The sequence below is a fragment of the Hemicordylus capensis genome, chromosome 1 (assembly GCF_027244095.1).
Source record: "Hemicordylus capensis ecotype Gifberg chromosome 1, rHemCap1.1.pri, whole genome shotgun sequence".
In the NCBI taxonomy this organism is placed as follows: domain Eukaryota; kingdom Metazoa; phylum Chordata; class Lepidosauria; order Squamata; family Cordylidae; genus Hemicordylus; species Hemicordylus capensis.
In genome coordinates, this window is record NC_069657.1 from 387,257,688 (window position 1) to 387,279,896 (window position 22,209).

At 42.9% G+C, this 22,209-nt stretch overlaps 1 protein-coding gene across 2 annotated transcripts in view; it reads left to right on the top strand.

Annotated features, from left to right (window-relative positions):
* The window catches only part of C1H1orf100 (chromosome 1 C1orf100 homolog), a 44,680-nt gene that overhangs the window by 12,370 nt on the left and 10,101 nt on the right, over positions 1–22,209 (top strand). The window contains exons 1-2 of one of the 2 annotated variants that reach the window (XM_053301975.1): positions 10,591–10,741; positions 15,253–15,322. The exons of the other annotated variant lie outside the window; for it this stretch is intronic. Coding sequence (XP_053157950.1) covers positions 15,261–15,322 — 62 coding nt within the window. The 5' untranslated portion in view covers positions 10,591–10,741; positions 15,253–15,260. Of the gene's footprint in view, positions 1–10,590; positions 10,742–15,252; positions 15,323–22,209 lie in introns of those variants that run through there. 2 annotated transcript variants of the gene reach the window in all.

The following is a 22,209-nucleotide window of genomic DNA, read 5'->3' on the forward strand; positions in this document are numbered from 1 at the left end:
CCCACGATGGAAAATGTATTTTCCTCCCAAGTCCATTCTGAAATTCAAACTCCATTGCATCCCCAACGACACTGGGAGTGCAACTGAGAGTGCAAAATTGCCCCCATCCCCACAAGCCCCTGAGCCCTGCCCACTCTCCCTTGCTCCCAAACCTCTTCAGAGAAGCCAGCGGCGGCAGCAGTGATGGGAAGGCATCCCTGCAAGGCTTACATTCCTCTCTTCCTGGATCCCTGAATGCCCACCAAATGAGGTTGCTTTTGCCTTCAGATCCCTGCCACCAGAACTGCCCCTCTCCCATTTACCTAGTGATCAAGGGAAAGTCCTTGCTCAAGGCCTTGCTGTGATGCTGAAATGGCAGCACCCCAAATTCCCAGTTTTTCAGAGCACCGGTGTACTTAGTGTTGCTATCACATGCCCTGGAAACTGCATGTCCCAGGACTGCTTTTACTTTGATGCTATCACAAATGAGAACTATATTTCCCAGAGATCCTGGCACATGGAAGACTGCCATTTCAGATTAATTCAATTGACATATTCAGCTAATGAGTTTGTTTACTTTATTTTGCCCTTGTGGTTGGATTCAGACAACCAGTAGACAAAACTTATGTCCTCTTTCACACATTTGGCCAGCTGCATAGGAGCAATATCCCCATGCTATGATGCTGTACCAGTTGGTACCAACACCATGATAGGTGCAACAGGACCAGAAAGACAGTACCAGAATATTCACCCACACTCCAAATACAGGATCCGGGGTGTAGCTAGGGAAGACGAGGTCCGTGTTCGCCCCTCTTCCCCGCGGCCCCTCGGAGTGAAGGATATAATGAAGAAAGTAGGGAGGGGTGGAGCTGGGGGCCCTCAGGAGCTGGGACCCCGGGTTTTTTTAACCCATTCACTCAATTATAACTACACCCCTGACAGGATCACATTACAGGCAAGTACACACAACGCTACAGAAGGTGAAAGGGACCTATAATGATGGAAATCAAGTCAGACTGAGTTATCCACAGGGTTTCTTTCCACTACTCAAAAAAGATGCAAAAATCTTGCTTGTCCCATAAGTTTTGACTATAAGGTCCTCACTTGTTAGTCACCTTTAATCAGTGCTTTTTAGGGGGAAATGCAAAACATTTTACGTAAGAATGAAATACAGATTCATATTCAAAACTCCACATACAGGATTTGCTTTGCTTTAATTCATGTTAACAGTCACTACTAATTCACAATTGCTGGATTCTAATTTATACTGTAATCCTTTTAACGTTCTGTCACATCAATTTGGCAGCTGGCTATGTGTATGTATAGGTGAAGGCAACTGTGAAAAATGGGCATAGAATGTTTCATCCTTGAAATCTAGCCTTTTGGTTCTATCATTATTTTTGGCCTTGTTTTACTATGTGGGTTTCAGCACATAATTTAAAGGGTGAACTGCAGATCACTGAAATTGGTGAAATTCCACCAGTGCTTATGGGGCTACGTCACAGTTAGTCATCTATGAATGGCTCTTTTACAGCTTTGCACTAAAAATTTGTCATGCCAGCAAATAAGTGCTTAAAAGAATGAGGCATATCAGCTGTGGTGTCAGCACATCTCGGGCCATGATACTGTGTTGGGGGATGTTCCAGCAAAATTGCTAGTGAAGCAACTAAATATACCCAAATATTTAGTGCCAGGGCATCTGAGCTGATATTGTACCATCTGTAAAGTGAAGGTGGTGATTTCTAGTCTCTTGGGAACCTGTACATTAATATAGTACTGGGAGAAATCCTAGTTTTGCTGTCTCAAACTGACCTTTTGTATAAGCAGGTATGTAGGAAAGAAAAATAAAAGGGATTGCTGTGAAGCAGTGTTCAAATTATAGACTGCCCAGAAGAAGCCTGCTCTCCTTGCCTTTTCTGATGGCTCCCTTAGAAGATTTGGGGTAGGGGGCACAAATTGGCTAAAATTATAGGGAAGAGGAAAAGGATGCTGCTTGTGGATTTCATTAAGGGTGAAATCCACAGGATAAAGTAGCACTAAAGGAACTGTAGTCAGCAGCGGAGAAAGGCATATGCAAGCCCAGCAAGAAGAGGTATCAAGCCTTATCCAAAACTGAAAATGGAGGAATGTCAAAGAGAGAAAGGACACTCATGAAGGGAGTAGAAATTACAAATATTCCACGTCTTAATAATTGTCCAAGCCAGAAATGTGACATCATACATAGCATTATGGGACAGTGAACTTCTCCAAGGCCTACTCCGTATGTGCCACACTGGATCAGAATGATGGCCTGTGGTTATTGACTTCAATGACAAGAGTACAGTCAAGTGAACTTATAGAGGCTTGTAAGAAATCAAGCAAATAAAACATACTTTCCAGTTGAGGCTGAAAGTAAGGCGACAGCTGTATGTGTGTTATATTTTTAATGCAGTCTCCTTCCTTGCTCATCCTTTTTGCTTCACATTTAAGTTTCTTTTCTTCTCTCTGTTCTCAGGGTGTACTTAGTTAGGTGACCACTTCTTGCAAATGATGAAGTGGGCTTTGTCCACAAAATTTGGACCACCAAATATTTATTCAACTTCGAAGGAGCCACAATTTTGTCAACAGGTATAAAAATACTCAGAATGCACTTTGAATATTCTCAAGAGGTTCATATGCATAAACTTAGTAATCTTTCTAACAATTCTGAATTGTAACTGGGGGCATAGCTACAATTGAACAAGATGGAACAAATGTTCCAGGGGGCCTGAGAGAGGGGGACTAGTTTTTCCTCTCAGGACTTTTATAGCACTTTTACACACTGAGGTTTGGGGTGCATTCATACAAGAACAGATTTAGCCCAAATTCAGTATGGAGACAGCAAGGTACCATTCATATAGCAAGGAGAATTACTCAGCTTTTCTCTTTACAATTAGCATTATCTTTACAATAATGCAGAGAATCTGTGTCAAGAAATAGTTGCACTTTCTTAAAAGTTTTCCGGGTATATTCTGTCATTCTGTATGGTTCTGATGTGTGGAGAGACCTCACAAATAAAGTGGATCAAGATGCAATGGAGATGTGGCTTTGCCGAGTATCTGCTAACAAGGTAGCACTCTGGGCAGACTTGTTTCCTGTGCCCGGGAGTCAACTTCCATTCATTTATTTCTATTATTTTCTTCTTTAATTTTTAAAATTCTTCCTTCCTGAAAATCCTGACTCATATAGATATAGATATTTAAGTAATTTGCCATGGGTTTTGCTCAAGGTTGCCAGGTGTCTCTATAGCCAGCTACAGGGTTGTTGTTTTTTAAACAGAGGTCAATGCAAAGTTATAAAATATTTGTAAGTTGGGAAGGGCTCTGAAACCATGCATAGTTGTAGCGCAGAATAGCAGGACTCTGTGTATTAAATTTGAAACCAATATATCACTCGGATCGATTTTAATAAGTTTTTTAGACAGGGAGAGTGTTTCACTTTTTTGTTCTTATTTCCCCCAATGATCTTGCGCAAGACTGCCATCTGGTGGCCAATTGAAGCCTTACACATCTGTGGAGGCCAGAACTCCACCACTGCTGCGCAGGCAGCTTGCTAAAGAGGGATTGCTATGTGCTTGGGCTGTACTGGGGGGCAAGTGGCAGCGCGAGAATTTTAAACTACTTATCTCGCTGTCCCACCCCAACCAGCCTTTCGATGCCAAACCTGTCTGCCCGAACTGGGCTTGATTCGGTTTGATTCAATTGCAGAATAAACCACCTCCAGTTCGGTTCATGATTGAGCTGCTGAACCAGCCGGGTTCAAGGCAAACTGGTTCGGCATTGAATGATTAGTGCACATCCCTAGTCCAGACCACAACTGTGGGGTGGAAGTTTGAAGCCTTTGCTCCTTACCCAGATCAGGCTATCCCCATAGCTGCCATTTTCCTTGGGTAAAGAGCTCACATTGGCATTGGAGCTTCCCTTCTGGAGCAAGTAGAAACCATGGAGGGAATCAATCTAGACTGGACTGTAGGGGGCAAAGGTGTTTGTCTCCTACAGTCCACAATCCTCTGCCACAGTCACAATCCAGATTGGGACTCTACAACTATTTAAACAAGAAAGGAAACAATTGTTAGAAAAATGCTTCATGCAAAAGAAAGTGTAGGTACGTGGTATAAAATTGAGACCACCAATGCTTCAGGAATGCTCTCTTTAGATCCTTGGTTTACAGAAACAACCACCAGGAATTTGATTTTGAAATGTAGCTTCTTGATTCAGTTATATAAAGAGGAAAAGGAAGATACTAGAAGCATTTTTCTCCTGTCAGATAATCAATACCAAGCCCAAGAAGAGATGATTTGGTATGCAAATATTCATTTATTTATTTATATTTTATTTTTACAATTTTTATACCACCCTTCCAGAAAGGCTGAGAGTGCTTTATATTAAAACCAAACCATTAAAATCAGTTAACAATTAACACAGAAATTATAAAACAGTGTAAAACAACAGTAATTAACAATTAAAATATCATAAAACAGCAATTGAACAATCAGAACAATTTAAAAACCGTGAAAACCAGGTTACAACATTAAAACCCATTAAAACAATATTAATTAAAAGCCTGGGTGAACAGGTGCATCTTTAAATACTTTTCAAAGCTGTCAGAGATGGGGAGGCTCTTATTTCATTGGAAAGTGCATTCCAAAGCCTCGGGGCAACAATGGAGAAGGCTCGTCCCTGAGTTGCCCCCAGACAAGCCGGTGGCAACTGTAGACGAACCTCCCAGATGATCTCAATGGGTGGTGTGGTTCATAGCAAAGGAGACGTTCTCTTAAATACCCAGGGCCCAAGCTGTTCAGGGCTTTATAGGTTATAAGCAAAACCTTGCACTTTGCCAGGAAATTTATCAGCTGACAGTGTAGATCTTTTAAGATAAGAGTGATATGGTCTCTCCAAGATGACCCAGACACCAACCTGGCTGCTGCATTCTGGACTAAGTGCAGTCTCCGGATTACATACAAAGGCAGCCCCACATAGAGCGTATTGCAGTAGTCAAGTCTGGAGGTGACCAGGAGATATATTACTGTTCTGTGTCCATTTATCTCAAGAAATGGACACAGCTGGAATATCAGCCGAAGCTGATAAAGGACACCTCTGGCCACTGTCTCAACCTGGGACACCAGGGAGAGTTTTGTGTCCAGAAGCACCCCTAGACTTCGTACCTGTTCCTTCTGGGGAAGTGTGACCACATCCAGAATGGCAAATCAAAATCATCTCCCAAGTTCCGACCCTGCACAATAAGTACCTCCTTCTTATCTGGATTCAATCTCAGCTTGTTACCTTTCATCCAGCCCATCACTGCCTGCAGGCAGGCATTTAGAGAGGTTATGCCTTCTCCTGATGAGGTTGACATGGCAAAATAGATTTGGGTGTCATCAGTATACTGATAACACCTTGCACCAAATCTCCTGATGATCTCTCCCAGCGGTTTCGTGTAGATGTTAAACAACAGCAGAGGCAATATGGAACCCTGAGGGACACCATACTGAAGTTCAGTTTTTGAAGAACAATATCCCCGTGGGACACCATATGGAATCTGCCCGAGAGATAAGAGTGGAACCACTGCAGAGCAGTGCCTCCCACCCCCAACCCCCTCAGATGCTCCAGAAGGACACTATGGTCGATAGTATCGAAATCCGCTGAGAGGTCCAAAAGGACCAACAGAGTCACACTTCCTTTGTTAATTCCCAATTGGAGATCATCTATTAGGTCGACCAAGGCAGTCTCCACCCCATAGCCCACCCAAAAGCCAATCTTAAACGGGTCTAGATAATCAGTTTCATCCAAGACTGCCTGGAGTTGGGAGGCCACCACCTTCTCAATTACCTTGCCCAGCCACAGAAGGATGGAGACAGGCCTATAGTTGCATAACTCTGAGGAATCCAAGGCAGGTTTCTTCAGAAGTGGTCTAATAATTGCCGCCTTAAGGCAAGCAGGCATCCTGCCCTCCCTCAGAGAAGCATTTAGGATCTCTACCAGGCGTTCTACAACAACCTCCCTGCCAGATAGTATTAGTCACGTCAGGCAAGGGTCATGAGGACAGGTGGTAGGCCCCATCGCTCCAAGCAGCTTGTCCACATCCTCATGAGTCACAAACTGAAACTGATCCAGCCTAACCACATAAGAGGAGTTGCTGGACACCTCCAATTCAGTCACTGCAGTAATTGCAGGGTCTAAATCCAAGTCGGCCCAAATATGAGAGATTTTATCCACAAAAAATCATTAAACACACCACAGCAGGTAGTAGATGGTTCCAAATTCTGATTCAAGGGAGGAGGGGCACTCACTAGCCCTCTCACAACCCTAAACAACTCCACTGGATGTGAACTTGTGGGTGCAATATGGGCTGAAAAGAATAACTTCTTTGCCGCCCATATTGCCAGAGTCTAGATCTTCAAATGTGCTCTATGTTGTAATCTGTCGGATTCGAGTCGAGTCTTCCTCCACTTGCACTCCAGTCATCTACCTTGCTGCTTCAGCCCCCGTAGTTCTTCCATATACCAAGGGGCCAATTTTGAAGCGGGTCGGAGAGGATACTTAAGTGCAATCATGTCTACTGGTGCCCTGGTGAGCTTGCTTTTCCAGTTCTCCACCAGGGCATCAACAGGATCACTGGCAGAGCCAACACTAAATCCCTCCAAGGCTTCTTGGAACCCTATTGGATCCAATAACCTTCTCGGGTGGACCATTCTAATGGACCTCTCGCCCCTGCGAAGGTGGGATATGACTATGAGTCCAACCTTAACCAGATGGCGATCCATCCATGACAATGGGGAAATCACAGGAGTCCCCACCCACAGAACAACGCCCTGATCAGAATGAAAGACCAGATCAAGTATGTGACCTGCAATGTGCATCTGTCCTGACTCTTTGGGATAAGCCCATAGTTGTCTTGGCCATTATGAACTCCTGAGCCGCCCCATACAAATTGGTCCCAAAGTTGATATTGAAGTCCCCCAGCACCACAAGCCTGGGAGACTCCAACGCCAAACCCGAGAACAAGTCCATCAGCTCAGTTAGGGACTGTACTGGGCAGTGGGGTGATCGGTACACCAAGAGAAGTCCCAGTCTATCCCTGGTCTCAAAACTTAAGTACACACATTCAATATGGTCAGACACTTCCACTGGGATCCTGGTCAGGGAGAGGTTATTCTTATAGACCACAGCCACTCCAACTCCCTGCCCACATCCCAGCACCTGTTCCTCAACAGAGTATCCTGGAGGGAGAAGCTGGGGCCAAACTGGGCCACCAGCCTCTCCCAACCAAGTCTCTGTAATACATACCAGGTCTACCCCTTCATCCAGAATCAGATCATGGTTGGTTTCCGATTTATTCTGCATAGACCTGGAATTACAGAGGAGGAAGGTGAGAGTCTGTGGGAAGTTGGAACTGCTCTTCAAGGTCAAAAAGCTGGTAGGGCAGCTGGAGGGGGAAACAGCTAATAGATTTCTGACTTCCCTTCCCCTGTAACGACGCGCTGACCTGCCAATTTTACTTCTTCTATTCCCCACCACCACCGGAATAGCCACCCCACAGTCAGTGTTCACACCCCCTGTCTCCCCATCCCAAGACAAACCAACACACTTGGGATCCAAAAACAACAGAAGCCAAAAAATATCACCAGGCCCTCACCCTCGTTGCCCCCCAAAGTGGCTTCCCCAAAGGTGTGACCCCCTTTGGTGTTGCCCCTTCAGTGGCAACCCTGCCGGTGGCAGGCCCACTGCCACAGGGCAGCAGCCCTTTTATAAGCCCAGAAAGATAGCTAATCTGATCAGCTGACCCTCAGGAACTGCTGACTCGCCCCCTAAATAAATAGATAAAATTTTGGGTCATTTCTAACCTATTTTCAAAGCATTCTGTATTTACCTGAATCCAAGACTAGTTTTTTTCTAAGTTCTTTGATGTTAGAAATCAGGGGGTCATCTTAAATTCAGAGTCCCCTTCCTTTCAGTTAAATAAAGGTATAACTCGTATTTTTAAGGGGGCTCATCTTAAATTCAGTGTCATCTTGTATTCGGATTAATACACCAGATATTGTTAGAGATTGAAATGTTAGACTGTGCTCTCTTTGTGGCCGGCTATTCCCCCTTCCTCCTGTCCCATTCTCCCTCCCCCTCCTGCCCCACTCTCTTGCCCCTCTTCCCTCCCCTCCCACCCCACTCTCTTGCCCCTCTTCCCCTCCCTCCCACCCCACTCTTTTGCCCCCCTCCCCCTCCCACCCAATTCTCTCTTGCCATCCCTCCCACCCAATTCTCTCCTACCCTCCCTCCCTCTCTCTCCCACCCAATTCTCTCCTACCCTCCTTCCCCCTCTCTCCCACCCAATTCTCTCATACCCTCCCTCCCCCTCCCACCCAATTCTCTCCTGCCCTCCCTCCCCCTCCCACCCAATTCTCTCCGGCCGCTACTGGCTGGCTGCTACTTCCCCTGACACCGTTTTTTCCCCTGCCCGATGGCTGGCCTCTTCCCCCACCTGCCCGCCAGCCAGCCGCCTGGCTGGCTGGCCGCCGCCATTTTGTTTCCCCACTGACCGGCTGCTGCCACCATTTTCTTCCCTCCCACCCATCCCCTTCGCTATCTGGCAGCTGCTCGAACTCTTGCGAGAGCTGCCACACATGGGATTAGTGGCGGGTATGCCTATGAGAAATATATATAAAGAAACAGATACAGTTCTGGTCACCACATCTTAAGAAGTACATTGTAGAACTGGAAAAGGTGCGGAAGAGGGCAATGAAGATGATCAGGGTCCTGGTGCACTTTCCTTATGAGGCATCTGGGGCTTATTAGTTTGGAAAAGAGGTGACTACAGGGAGACATGATAGAGGTATATAAAATTATGCATGAAGTGGAGAGAGTGGACAGAGAGAAGCTTTTCTCCCTCTCATAACACTAGAACCAAGGGTTATCCCATGAAACTGAAGGCCAGGAAATTTAGGACCAACAAAAGGAAGTACTTTTTCACACAGCACATAATCAGTCAGTGGAATTCTCTACCATGGGATGTGGTAATGGCCACTAGCTTGGATGGCTTTAAAAGGAGCTTAGACAAATTCATGGAGGACAGGTCTATCAATGGCTACCAGGGTGGTGGCTGTGGGCCATCTGCAGCCTCAGAGGCACAATGCCTCTAAATACCAGTTGCAGGGGGGCAACAGCAAGAGAAGAGCATGTCCTTATCTCTTGGGCTTCTCAGAGGCATCTGGTGTGCCACTGTGTGAAACAGGATGCTGGACTAGGTAGGCCTTGGGCCTGATCCAGCAGGACTGTCTTTATGTTCTTATTCAATCTAGTAATCTTTTATCTTTTGTTGCTGAGAAGTTTGTCCCAGTAGGCATCCTGTAGAGGGTGCGGGAGGAGTCAGAAAGAAAAAGCGAGGGAAAGGAGAAGGAGAAAATTGAGTTGTTTCTGAATAAAATCTTAGTCCAATCTCTGTAAGATTACTTTATGTTTAAGAGGGAAGCAGCTATAAAACAAGCAGCTAAAAACATCTCAAAACCTCAAAGTGAGACATCACAGGGAGAATTCTACATGTGTTTTTTGTTGAACATATTTTCTTTTTTGAAATCTAATATAAACTGAGAGTAAGATTTGGGATCTGAATTAACTGAGGACCGAGAAGATTATATGGCAGAAAAAAATGAATCCCTTTATTTAAATTTCTCTCAGGCAAATTACTTATAAGGTTTTAAGCAGGTGGATTTACTCTGCAGATTCAACACATATGTAGAAAAGCAATCCAGGATAAGTGGAGAGGAAATTAAGAGAAAGACTTCTGTACAATTTGTGGTGATTTTGAAAATATTTTCAAGAATTTTGGCACAAATATTACAGGTCATGATTTTTCTCTATGCCCAAAATAAATCTTGTGGAATAGTGGCTGGAAAAAAGTATAATTGTATATTTACAATAAATGTATTTAATAACAAAGTTACCCCAAAAATTGAAAAAGGGAAAAGAAAAAACTTTAGGAACCTACAGTACAATGTGCACATAAACATTTAAGATGTCAAATCTATCTCAAATATTAAAAAGATATCTGAAATATGTGCAGTTTAACAGGAATGAAAGGGAAGGAGACCTTTTTAAAAACAAAAAACAAAAACCCCAAACATTTTTGAGATGGTGTGGAAGACAGTTTTAATAACTGAAAAATAAATAACTGGATTTTTTAATCCCTCCAGATAAAGTTAAAATGACATTTTGGGAAACAAATGCTCTTCTCTGCGCTTTGAGGTCCTCCTCCACAACTCCTCCTGCCCTTTTTCAATGCCCGTCAGGAGAAAAGGCAGAAATAAATAAGTTCAGGTTCTTCCTCTGGCTTAAACACTGTAAACCTTATTATACCCTATAAAGTTATCTGTTGAACATTACAGTTCATTCTGGATCTCTTTGCATCTGGCTTAGCTTTTAACCATCTTGAACGATTGAAATTATGGATTTGGATACCTCATGGCTCACCCTGGATCATTCCTGAATAACTAACACCATATTGGATAACAGATACACTAGTCATATTGCATCACAATCCCATACATGTACATCATAATGCCACATATGCAACCTGATTTCAGAGCTGTAGTGAAAGGTGCCATTTTGTGAAATTCTCCTGCAGCTGGGGGCAGTTTATGTGGGTGTTTGTGTTTACACTCACTTAAAAAAAACCCAAAAACATGTTCTTTCAAGTGACTCATAATAAAGAGTAACTTTTGTTTTGAAAGCTGTACATGCATACTCCAGAGCAGGTAAGAGCCTGTTTAGATATTTCTTGTGGAAATATTGAGAAAGTTACCTATGCCCTGCTCCTAGACACACTCTTAAATAAACGGTATGAAGTATAGTGCGTAATTACCAGCTTGGGGAGAAAGGTGCTATGACTCATGTCTGCCTGGAAACAGCTCATTTGACCTCAAAATCTTTTCCTCAATCTCTGATATGTGGGAACACTCTTTACAATCTCATGAAGTAAAAGGGAGAGGGGGCCCCCAGAGGCACATCACATGACTCCCTGCCCGCCCGTGTTGTACCCCCTATGAATTATGTTGAGTCTCTTGGAGATCGGCAGTAGCAGAGAGTAGCAGAGAGTAAAAAAACTATTCAATGTGAATTAAATATTCATCGTATTCATAATGGGGATGTGAGTGTGAGTGCACTATATATTGTGAAGTGTGTTTGTGTGTATATATCAGTGAGGGGCCCATTTTAAAATCTTGTCTCTGGGCCCACTCCAACCTTGCTACGCCCCTGGTGTAGAGCATTTTCATAACATATATTCCAGTGTTTTTGTTTAGGCACTGAAAACAGACATCAGGGCAGCTGAGTCTTGGTACACATTATTTTATTTTATTGTTGTTGTTATTATTATTCAACATATTTTTATACATTAAGCCTTGAAGGCCTTGCTAAAAAGTGAATCCTCACTCGTGAGCCAAGAGCCAAGAGCCAAGTTGAAGCTGTTTCATGGATGCTGCATTGCCTATTATAGCCTATTAAGACATTATATTGTATGAGTGTATAGATGCTGTCTGCTCACATGTTTGTGTATGAATAACTGTACTTGCATTCATTTTAAAAATTAACCCAGGTATAGGTCCCTTAGTCACCTTAAGTGGCGCAGCGGGAAAATGCTTGACTAACAAGCAGAAGGTTGCCGGTTCAAATCCCCGCTGGTACTATATCGGGCAGCAGCAATATAGGAAGGTGCTGAAAGGCATCATCTCATGCTGCACGGGAAGAGGCAATGGTAAACCCCTTCTGTATGCTACCAAAGAAAACTACAGAGCTCTGTGGGCACCAGGAGTCGAAATCGACTGATGTACACTTTAAGTGCAATCAGCACTGAAGGCCGCATTCCATTCAGAAGATGTAATCACTCCATGAGTGGATGGAGGTATTCAGGTTGAATGTGTACTGCTGTGCATGCATTCAACATAATGTGAATAACTGTAGTTGTGGACAATATATAGATTGTAGAAGTGTTGAGCATAATGTGTGAATAGGACCTATGTTGGTACTACAGCTCATCATTCATTGGTGCAATGTTGGTCTGCCTTGCTTTACTGGATATTGAATTTTTAAATTTAAATTTTATTTATTTATTTTTATACTGCCCCAAACTTATGTCTTAATGCAGTTGCAGTGCAGAAAGCAGGAGTAACTGAGCTGCTTGCAGCAAGCTAAAATGATTTTGTTTCTGACATTCTCCTGAGTCTTCTCTCTTCTTTCATTCTTCTGACCACAAACAAATCACTAGGGGGGAAAGCTGCACAATTGTGCATACCTGTAACAAGGCACCCCTCTCTATTTCTAATTGTTCTTATCACTGAAACCATTGGGGTTTATTAATAAAATTTGCAATTGATCGAAGTGTTGCAAAGGACAAGGATGCAGAAAGCTTAAACACCATTTAACCAGTGACAGTAGCTAAAGATAGGAGGAGAAAGCAGACATGAAATTGTCCCAGGCTCTTAGCAAAATTTTGGTCATGTAGTTTGTGGTGCAGTAGCTTGACATAGGAATTTTCTCTTGAAACCAATACTGTTTTCACGACACATTTAATACTGTTTTAACAAAATGCTGCATATACTAATTTGCAGATAACTTCAGTGAAGTGTATGAAGTCTGATATTCATTACTGATATCAGAAATCAGCACTGGAAGTAAAAACCAAATACAAACAAGCCATAAAAATGTTGTTGTAATAAATTAAATATCAATGGATTATTTGATGCATGAAGCATTGGTTTAGTACTGACAACTAATACTAGTCATAATGTCCAGATCTCCTTTTAAATTCACGTGAACTAATAGTGCATTTCCAATGTACAGTGTCAACAATAAGCTTTCATTAGTACTCCTGCCTATGCCCATGAATAAAACAGATATCACTCCAATGATGAGTCATAATTGGCCCTAGAGATAGATGTAGTAAAAATAACATATTCATATGGAACTCATCCAGAAATCCCACTGTATCCGAAAAACCAGAAAACCTGGGATATACCCTTGAACAGAAATTAATAAATGAAAGGGATATATGAAAAATATCAAGCCAATTGAATTCTGTGACTGTCTATTGCCTATTCCACTTCTGTAGCAAATAAGGGCTTTAAGATGTTGAAAGGTCTTCTGTAGAAGTTCAGTACTTGGATATGTACACATCTAAGCTAGTAATTGAAGAAATTCATGTTTTTCATATATTTGCAGTCAGTACACCTAACATTCATGTACACCCACTACAAAGCTGTGGAGCACACTAGTTACCACATTAGTATGGACAAAAGAAAAATTAACTTCACCTCAAGCTTCTATAAAGTGTATTCAGAGTGTATTAGGAGTTTTTGAGTAAATTCTGCAAAGTTTCAGACATGGCATCTTTGCACACAAACATTCGTATATAACTTAAGTTGCATAGCATGACATTTACTTGTACAAAAATGGAATTCCAACGTGTACAAGTGATCACACTAAAGATCATCCTAGAGTGTGAATCTATGAGCAGTTCTCCTCGAATTAACAGCAAAAGGGTAAAACCTATATCAGAAAATGTTGACTAGTGTCATGAAGGGGAAGAGAAGGGGGATGAAAGCCCTGATGATATTGCTGACAATTATGAAGACAACAGTTAAGTATAACTGGCTGACAGGAACATGAAAATGTTGGTAAATATAACAGCAGATTTCAACAGCTCGTACTGTGTGTGCACATTTGAGTGGAGCTGTCATATGTAACACACCACCCTGCTACATTTTTGAAGGTTGACTAAAATTAACAAAGTTTGGGGGGAAATTGTAGACTATGACTGCACTCCACGCAACAGTTCATTTTTATTTTTATTATTTATTCATTCAATTTCTATACCGCCCTTCCAAAAATGGCTCAGGGTGGTTTACACAGAAAAATAACAAATAAATAAGATAAATAAAATGGAACCCTGTCCCCAAAGGGCTCACAATCTAAAAAGAAGCATAAGATAGATACCAGGAACAGTCACTGGAGGTACTGTGCTGGGGGTGGATAGGGCCAGTTACTCTCCCCCTGCTAAATAAAGAGAATCACCACATTAAAAGGTGCCTCTTTGCCAAGTTAGCGGTTCAGATGACATATTGGTATATTGTTACCAGGACTAACCGAGTTTAGGAACAAAAATGTCATCTTAATTGGTTTTTAGCTAGTATTCTGTTTTTGAAAGAGAGCATCCAGTACATGAGAGCCACATACTGTAGTTAGAGACAGCGTAGGAAGAGACTAGCTTTTATTTACTTAGTGCAGACCTACAATTTTCTACAGCTCAGCCTCTGACTCATCCCATGGCAAGGTTTAAACATTTGCCTGCAGGGAGGTTGCTATGGAGTGCCCAAAACATAACCCACTAATGTGGCTGACAGACAGCATAATCTATAATATTTTCCAAATGCTAGTGAGTCAACATTTACACAAGCTAGCCCCCTCAATCTTTCAAGTGAAAGCTTGTTACAGACAAATTAAGGTATAAGTGTGGATCTAGTAATTTGCTTTTAGAAAGACCCTCAAGACACATCTGTTCTCTCGGGCTTTTAACTGAAATTTTAAATGGCTTAATTGTTTTTATTTTAACCTATGAAATTGTTTTAATTTTTTTAATTTTTTTAAATTGTTTTTTTACTCTGCTTTATATTCGTTTTAAAATTAGATATACTGCCTAGAGATTCACATATCAGGTGGTATATAAATATGATTGATTGACACAATCCCTAAATTTATAAACTGTAGTTCTACTTAGGAACATTAAGCAAGGAGGGAATAATGGGTGGGATCCAGAGAGCTGAAGAAGCTTGTATACAATACTTTTTAAAAAATTAGTTCACTACATAAACGTATTGCTTTTAAAAATTCCCCTCTGTTTCAAAAGCAACTTGCTATGTGACATGTGTTGCCGCTTGAGACAAACAAGTCCCAAGTGGTTTTGGGCTCACAGAAAAAGTTGCATGTTGCTTTGGATTCTGGCCACTATATTTATAAGACTTGTAGTACCAGTACAAAAATGCAGTACATACCAAAATGCTTTCAATATGAACAGAGTTTTAAAATAAGAAATTCAGGAAAAGAGACTCACAATTTAACACACAGTTACTTTATTTTTATCTTGAATATCGTTCTCCCACCCCAGATATTTGCTCAAACAAATGTGAAGTGTACTCCCTTTTCCTTGTAAGTGTGGTGTTATATTTTGAGTAAATTAGTAACAAGAATCATAACATTTGATAAACTTTTCCAGGTACTCCAATGGCAGGAACAGCAATAAGATTACGGCAGTTCGTAGATAAAGAACCCAACGTCCCCCCAGGGTAAGGTTTCGAAGTTAACACACAAACCACCAGCATCACCCACCTCTCAAAACGTCAGAATGACTGGCAGCCTAAGAAATCACAAAGGAAAACACTAAACCCAGATAGATACAAATTCTGATTAAAATTACTCATGGTTTTGCCATGTACACACACACACACACACACACACACACACACACACACACACACACACACATCTATCTATCTATCTATCTATCTATCTATCTATCTATATACACAGTTACCAATATTTCAAGACTAGGGATGTGCCTGAACCATCTAGGGCAGCCGTGGGCAGGGTGGGGATCGATTCCTAAAAAAAACCCAGGTAAGCAGGTCCATCCTTGTTCCTCCGCTGCCCCACCACTTTTCTGGGTGCTGTGCTTGCTTTGCAAAAAGCCATGCACAGCTGTGGTGCTGCTCCCAGCAGCCTGCATGCACCGGTGGCACACACATGGCTGCCATGCATGCTCAAGCAGCCATGTGCGTGGTCAGCATGGTGTTGCTAATGTGTGTGCTGACTCTGTGCACAGGGTGCAGGCTGCAGGGCACAGGCTGCAGCAGCAAAGTGAGTACCGCACCCAGAAAAGCAGTGGACAGAGGAGGAGCAGGTAAGGACCTGCTTACCTGGTAAGGACCTGCTTACCTGGTTTTTAAAGGAACCGATTCCTGCTCTCCCAAATTGGTTCAGCTGTGGGTGCCCAAGCCAGTTCGGAACTTCCCTAAGAAGTGCCGAACCAGTTTGGGCACATCCGTATTCAAGCCACTAATTGAACTTTAGCATCTATATTTCATTAATTTGATGTGATCCGAAGAAATTTTAAATAATTGACAGTACTTTGCATTTCATTTGCACTGCTCAGAAGAATGCAACTACAAGGGACTTTTAGACTTTTTGGCTTCAAAATTGGCCCCTTGGTATACGGAAGATCTACGGGGGCTGAAGCGGCAAGGTTGGCGACTGGAGCGCAAGTGGAGAAAAACTCGACTCAAATCCGACAGATTACGACATAGAGCACATTTAAAGATCTATGCTCAGGCGATATGTGCAGCAAAGAAGCGGTTCTTTTCTGCCCGTATTGCCTCTGCGAGTTCACGTCCAGCTGAGTTGTTCAGGGTTGTGAGGGGACTAGTATCTGCCCCCTCTCCCTTGAACCAGAATTTGGGAGCATCAGTTACCTGCTATGGTGTGTTTAATTAATTTTTCGCAGACAAAATCTCTTGGATTCGGGCCGACTTCGATGGAGACCCCACAATTAATTTGATGTCTGAACTGGAGGTGTCCGACAACTCCTCTTATATGATTCAACTGGATCAATTTCAGTTTGTGACTCCTGATTATGTGGACAAGCTGCTTGGGGCGGTGAGGCCTACCACTTGTTCTCTTGACCTTTGTCCAACATGGCTTGTTCTATCTAGCAGGGAGGCTGTTGTAGGCAGCCTGGTAGAAATCATAAATGCTTCTCTGAGGGAGGGCAGGATGCCTCCTTGTCTTAAGGAGGCAATTATTAGACCTCTTCTAAAGAAGCCAGAGTTAGATCCCTCAGAGTTGAGCAATTATAGGCCTGTTTCCAATCTCCCATGGCTGGGCAAGGTAATTGAGAGGGTGGTGGCCTCTCAGCTCCAGGTGGTCTTGGAGGAAATTGATTATCTAGACCCATTTCAATCTAGTTTTTGGGTGGGCTATGCGGTGGAGACTGCCTTGGTCGGCCTGATGGATGATCTCCAATTGGGAATTGACAGAGGAAATGTGACTCTGTTGGTCCTCTTGGATCTCTCGGCTGCTTTCGATACTACATAGTATCCTTCTGGAACATCTGAGGGTGTTGGGGGTGGGAGGCACTGTTTTACAGTGGTTCCGCTCCTACCACTCGGACAGATTCCAGATGGTGTCGATTGGAGATTGTTGCTCTTCAAAATCTGAGCTTAAGTATGGTGTCCCTCAAGGCCGCATTCTCTCTCCAATGCTTTTTAATATCTACATGAAACCGCTGGGAGAGATCATCAGGGGATTTGGAGCTGGGTGTTACCAGTATGCTGATGACACCCAGATCTACTTCTCCATGTCAACTTCTTCAGGAGTTGGCATATCCTCCCTAAATGCCTGCCTGGAAGCAGTAATGGGCTGGATGAGGGAGAATAAACTGAAGCTGAATCCAGATAAGACGGAGGTACCTATTGTGCGGGGTCAGAACTCTAGAGACAATTTTGATTTACCTGTTCTAGACGGGGTCACACTTCCCCAAAAGGAACAGGTTCGCAGTCTGGGAGTACTTCTGGATCAACGTCTCTCCTTGGTTTCTCAGGTGGAGGCGGTGGCCAGGGGTGCTTTCTATCAGCTCCGGCTGATACGCCAGCTGCGCCTGTTTCTTGAGATCAATGACCTCAAAACAGTGGTAACCTCCAGACTTGACTTCTGTAATGCTCTCTACGTGGGGCTGCCTTTGTACGTAGTCCGGAAACGTCAGTTGGTTCAGAACGTGGCAGCCAGGTTGGTCTCTGGGTCATCGCGGAGAGACCACATTACTCCTCTGTTGATGGAGCTACACTGGCTGCCAATATGTTTCTGGGCAAAATACAAAGTGCTAGTTAAAGTGCTAGTTAAAGCCCTAAATGGCTTAGGCCCTGGGTATTTAAGAGAGCGACTTCTTCGTTATGAGCCCTACCATCACTTGAGGAGGTCCGTCTCCAGTTGCCGCCAACTCGTTTGGTGGCTACACAGAGACGGGCCTTCGCGGCTGCTGCCCTGAGATTGTGGAATGCGCTCCCTGCTGGGATACGAGCCTCCCCATCTCTGGCAATTTTTTAAAAAACACCTAAAAACACATCTCTTCAACCAGGCTTTCTCAGCTTTTTAAAACTTGTTTTTAAATTGTTCTGATTATTTAATTGCTGTTTTACAATGTTTTTAATTTTTAATCATTGTTTTATGCTTTATAATTTTTGTTTTAATTATTAACTGATTTTAATGGTGTTTTAATGTAAACTGCCCTGAACCTTTTGGAAGGGTAGTATAAAAGTTTTAATAATAAATAATAAAATAAATAAATAAATAAATGTCCTGTATAGCTCAAAGGGCTTTTTTCTATAATATTCTAATGAATACTGACCTAGAAAACAAATAAGTTGTGTGAAATACCTAGAGATACTAATGATAACTGAGCATTTAGGTTAATTTTAGGCTGCAGTTCTAAGCATGCATAGACGCAATGGTGCTCATGTCAGAGTCAATGTGTTCAAGATGCGTGTGAGAAAACTTTCAGAAAATGCTTTTTCAGTAGTACTTGTTGCTAGTGATAAGTGCATTATGATTTAGATTTACAATTCTGAAAAGCAGATTTTTATATGCCTGGTAGAAAGTAGATATACTATGATCTAGTAGACAATATGCCGGGTTTCTGATAGAATTACATTAGCCAAGAACTGGAAAACTAATCACCCTCAATCATTGCTTAAGAAAGCGTTTCATTTTTTTAGAAGCTTCAGTTGTTAAATATCACCAATAGCAATATTTGTAAAGGGATAATAAAGCTTTGGCAACCTAGTACAGCAGCACTATCACATTTTTTGGCAATTAAATAAACTTTGAACTTAATCCTTGTTAATTATATTTGTAGAAAATAAATATGAATTTCTTAAGTCTTCAGCAGATTTACAACATGGCCAGGATTGGGAACATAGGAAACTGCCTTATACCAAGTCAGACCCTTGGTCCATCTACCTCAGTGTTGTCTACACTCACTTGGCAAGTGGTTTCTTCAAGGTTTCAAGAAGGTCTCTTCCAGTAGGGATGTGCGTTTTGTTTCGTCTACAAAGCGTTTCGTGCACAAAACAGGCCATTTCGGCTGTTTTGTAGCCAAAACAAAACACCCAATGCTCAAAACAGAAAATTTTGTAGCCAAAACAAAACATCCCTGTTTCGGATACAAAACGTTTTGTTGTTTCGGCTGTTTTGGAACTCCATTTTGCAATCGCAAAAAGTCTTTCTCCTTCAGTCTCCATTTTGAGTTTTGACATCTGTTTGAATTTCCAGCCCTTCCAGCCCGCAGATTGGCCAGTGAAAGCATGGGTTGATCTGCTGGCAATTGCCTCCTTATTCCTTTTAAGCAAATTTAAGGGTAAATTTTACCCTCATTGGCTAGTGGGGCAGTGTGCATTTACCCTCATTGGCCAGTGGGGCAGTATGTATTTCATTGTGTGTAGATCAATTGCATTACGGGCGGCGGGGACATGGATGTGCATGACCTTTGGCAATCTGCCTGATTTTTTCCAAAGCTCTGCTGTTGTTGATGTGTGATGTTATTTGGGGGTGGATTCAGGGCAGAAAGGGGGCTTTAGGGGCAGAAGAGTGGTTCAGGTGGTAGTGCCCCAATGGGTGCCTGCTGCCACCCAGATTCCAAAGGAATTGGGAAAAGGGCTGATTTTTAAAGAATTTCTGAAGTTGACATGTCTTTGGGGCAGATTCTGGGCAGAAAGTGGGCCTGAGGGGCAAAACAGTGGGTTGGGTGGCAGTGCCCCAAGGAGTGCCTGCCACAAGCCAGATTCCAGAGGAATAGGGCAAAGGGCGGATTTCTTAGGAATGGTTGAAGTTTACACTTCTTTAAGGTATTTCCCCCCTAGGGAATAATGGAGGTTTCAGCAGACCCATAACTCCACCTGGGGGGCACTGGGGTGGCCAGTAGCGAGTGGTGGTGTAGTGCACATAGGGTGCCAACCACCCCCATGGGTTGCTAACCCACGGGGTGCTGGGTTCTCTTGTTTCTGAGGTGTTCTGAGTGTAGATTCTCTGGTAGCACATGAGATTTTCAATGACAAACCATGAATCCACTCTCATATGCTACCAGAGAATCCGAATCTACACTCAAAACATCTCAGAAGACAACAGAACCCAGTACCCCATGGGTTAGCAACCCATGGGGGTGGTTGGCACCCTATGTACTCTACACCACCACTCGCTCTGGGCCACCCTGGTGCCCACCAAGTGCAGTTATGGGGCAAGAATTATGGAGGTCCATCATTCCCTATGGGGAAGAACTTTACAGAACTTTACGCAAACTCCATTACATCTTTAAAAATCAGCCCTCTACCCAATTCCTTTGAAATAATTCTGGCAGCTTCCTTGCCCCCACTGGGCACTACCACCCACCCTACTCTGCTCTGCGACACCCCTTTCCCCCCCAACATGAAGCTATACTTTTGCTGAAACCTTCATTTTTCCCTATGGGAAAAATCCTATACTTCAAAAATTCACCAAAAATCAGCTCTTTGTCCAATTACTCTGAAATTTGGGTGATAGTTTCCACCCATTGGGCACTACCACCTCCACCCGCTAGTTCTTCCCCGGGGCCATTTTTTAAAATTCAAAACATTTCGGATTCGGATTTTGCAATTTCGAACAAAACAAAATTGGGGTGTTTCTGATTGGCTGATTTCGAACAAAGAACAAAATGGGGGTGTTTCGGATTCGGGCAAAAAACAAAAGGGGGGGGGGACACACACAACCCTATTTTCCAGTCCTACCTGGAAACACCCATCATTGAACCTAGGACCTTCTGTATGCAAAGCAGATGCTTTCCCACTGAGCTACATCCTACATTTAGAGACTCCCCCCCACTAAAATTCTCTCCATTCCTCCCACAAATGTTTGACATTATATGCCATTTTCAGGACTGTCCTTAGACAGCCCTGGCAGAGTGCAGGGCCTGAGGCAAATAAGGCGGGGGCGGGGGTGGGCTTCCAGTTAATTTTAATGGGGATGAAAAGAGTGGGGTCTGGGGCAGTCACCCTGTCCTAAGGACAGCCCTGATTGTAATCACTTTGTGAAACATGTTACTTCTTAAATGGCACATTCATATAGATATTAGTCCCATTATGTTTAACAGAACTTACTCCCAAGCAAGCGTGCATGTGTAATGATCAGCCCCGCCCCGCCCAAGAGTTAACTGGAAGTGAACCCTGTCCTGACAGGCTGGTGAACTCCAGGGCTCAGCCAATCAGCACACCAGGTGGGTGGGACCAAGAGAGCCATTGGGAGGAAGGAGGAGTTATTTGTTAGAGAAGAAGCTGGCTGGAGGTACAGAGGATGACATGTGGCCACAAAAGTGGGCTGCTGGAAAATGCCTCAGTAGGTCCTGGAAAACCAGGAGGGCAGAAAGCTTGAGTTCTCAACCAGAGTTTGGTGAGTTCAAGAAAAGGAAGCCTGGGCTTTGGCTGTGGGAAGTTAGTCTAGGGAAAGGTTTTAGTCAGACTTTGCATTAGACTTTCACATTTTGTTTGTGTGTGTGTGCCTGATACTGGTCTATTATTGTTTACTTGCAATGTAACTAAACTAAGAAACACTAACCTACGCCTATCTAGCCAGGGCAAGCCAGTCCAAGTGGGTTTTTAACTCAAGAAAAGGTGTGGGGGGGGCTGAAAGGGGGGTTTACTCTGGTGCAAACACGCCTCAGGCAGTCAACAGCTGTCAGTTTTCTCATCATATGCAGGCATACACATGGAAGATTTTTGTAGTTTTCGAACAGAATTCACAACTGGGCAACTCAGGACCGGGCCTTCTCTGTGGCAGCTCCAGGGCTTTGGAACACACTCCCTGCTGAAATAAGAGCATCTCCCTCTCTGTTTGTTTTTAGGAGGACCCTGAAGACATACCTGTTTTCCCAGGCTTTTAACTGAAATCTATTTTTTTTTTAATCTATTGTAATTTTTATCTGTTTTATGAATTTTAAATGTTTTATATTTTATATTGTGTTTTAATCTGTGCACTGCCTAGAGATTTCTATACTAGGTGGTATAGAAATTCAATAAATAAATACATAAATACATAAATAAATAGCAGCAAAATAAAATAGAGTTTCCCCTGGGAATTCCACCTCAAGCCCAGGGAG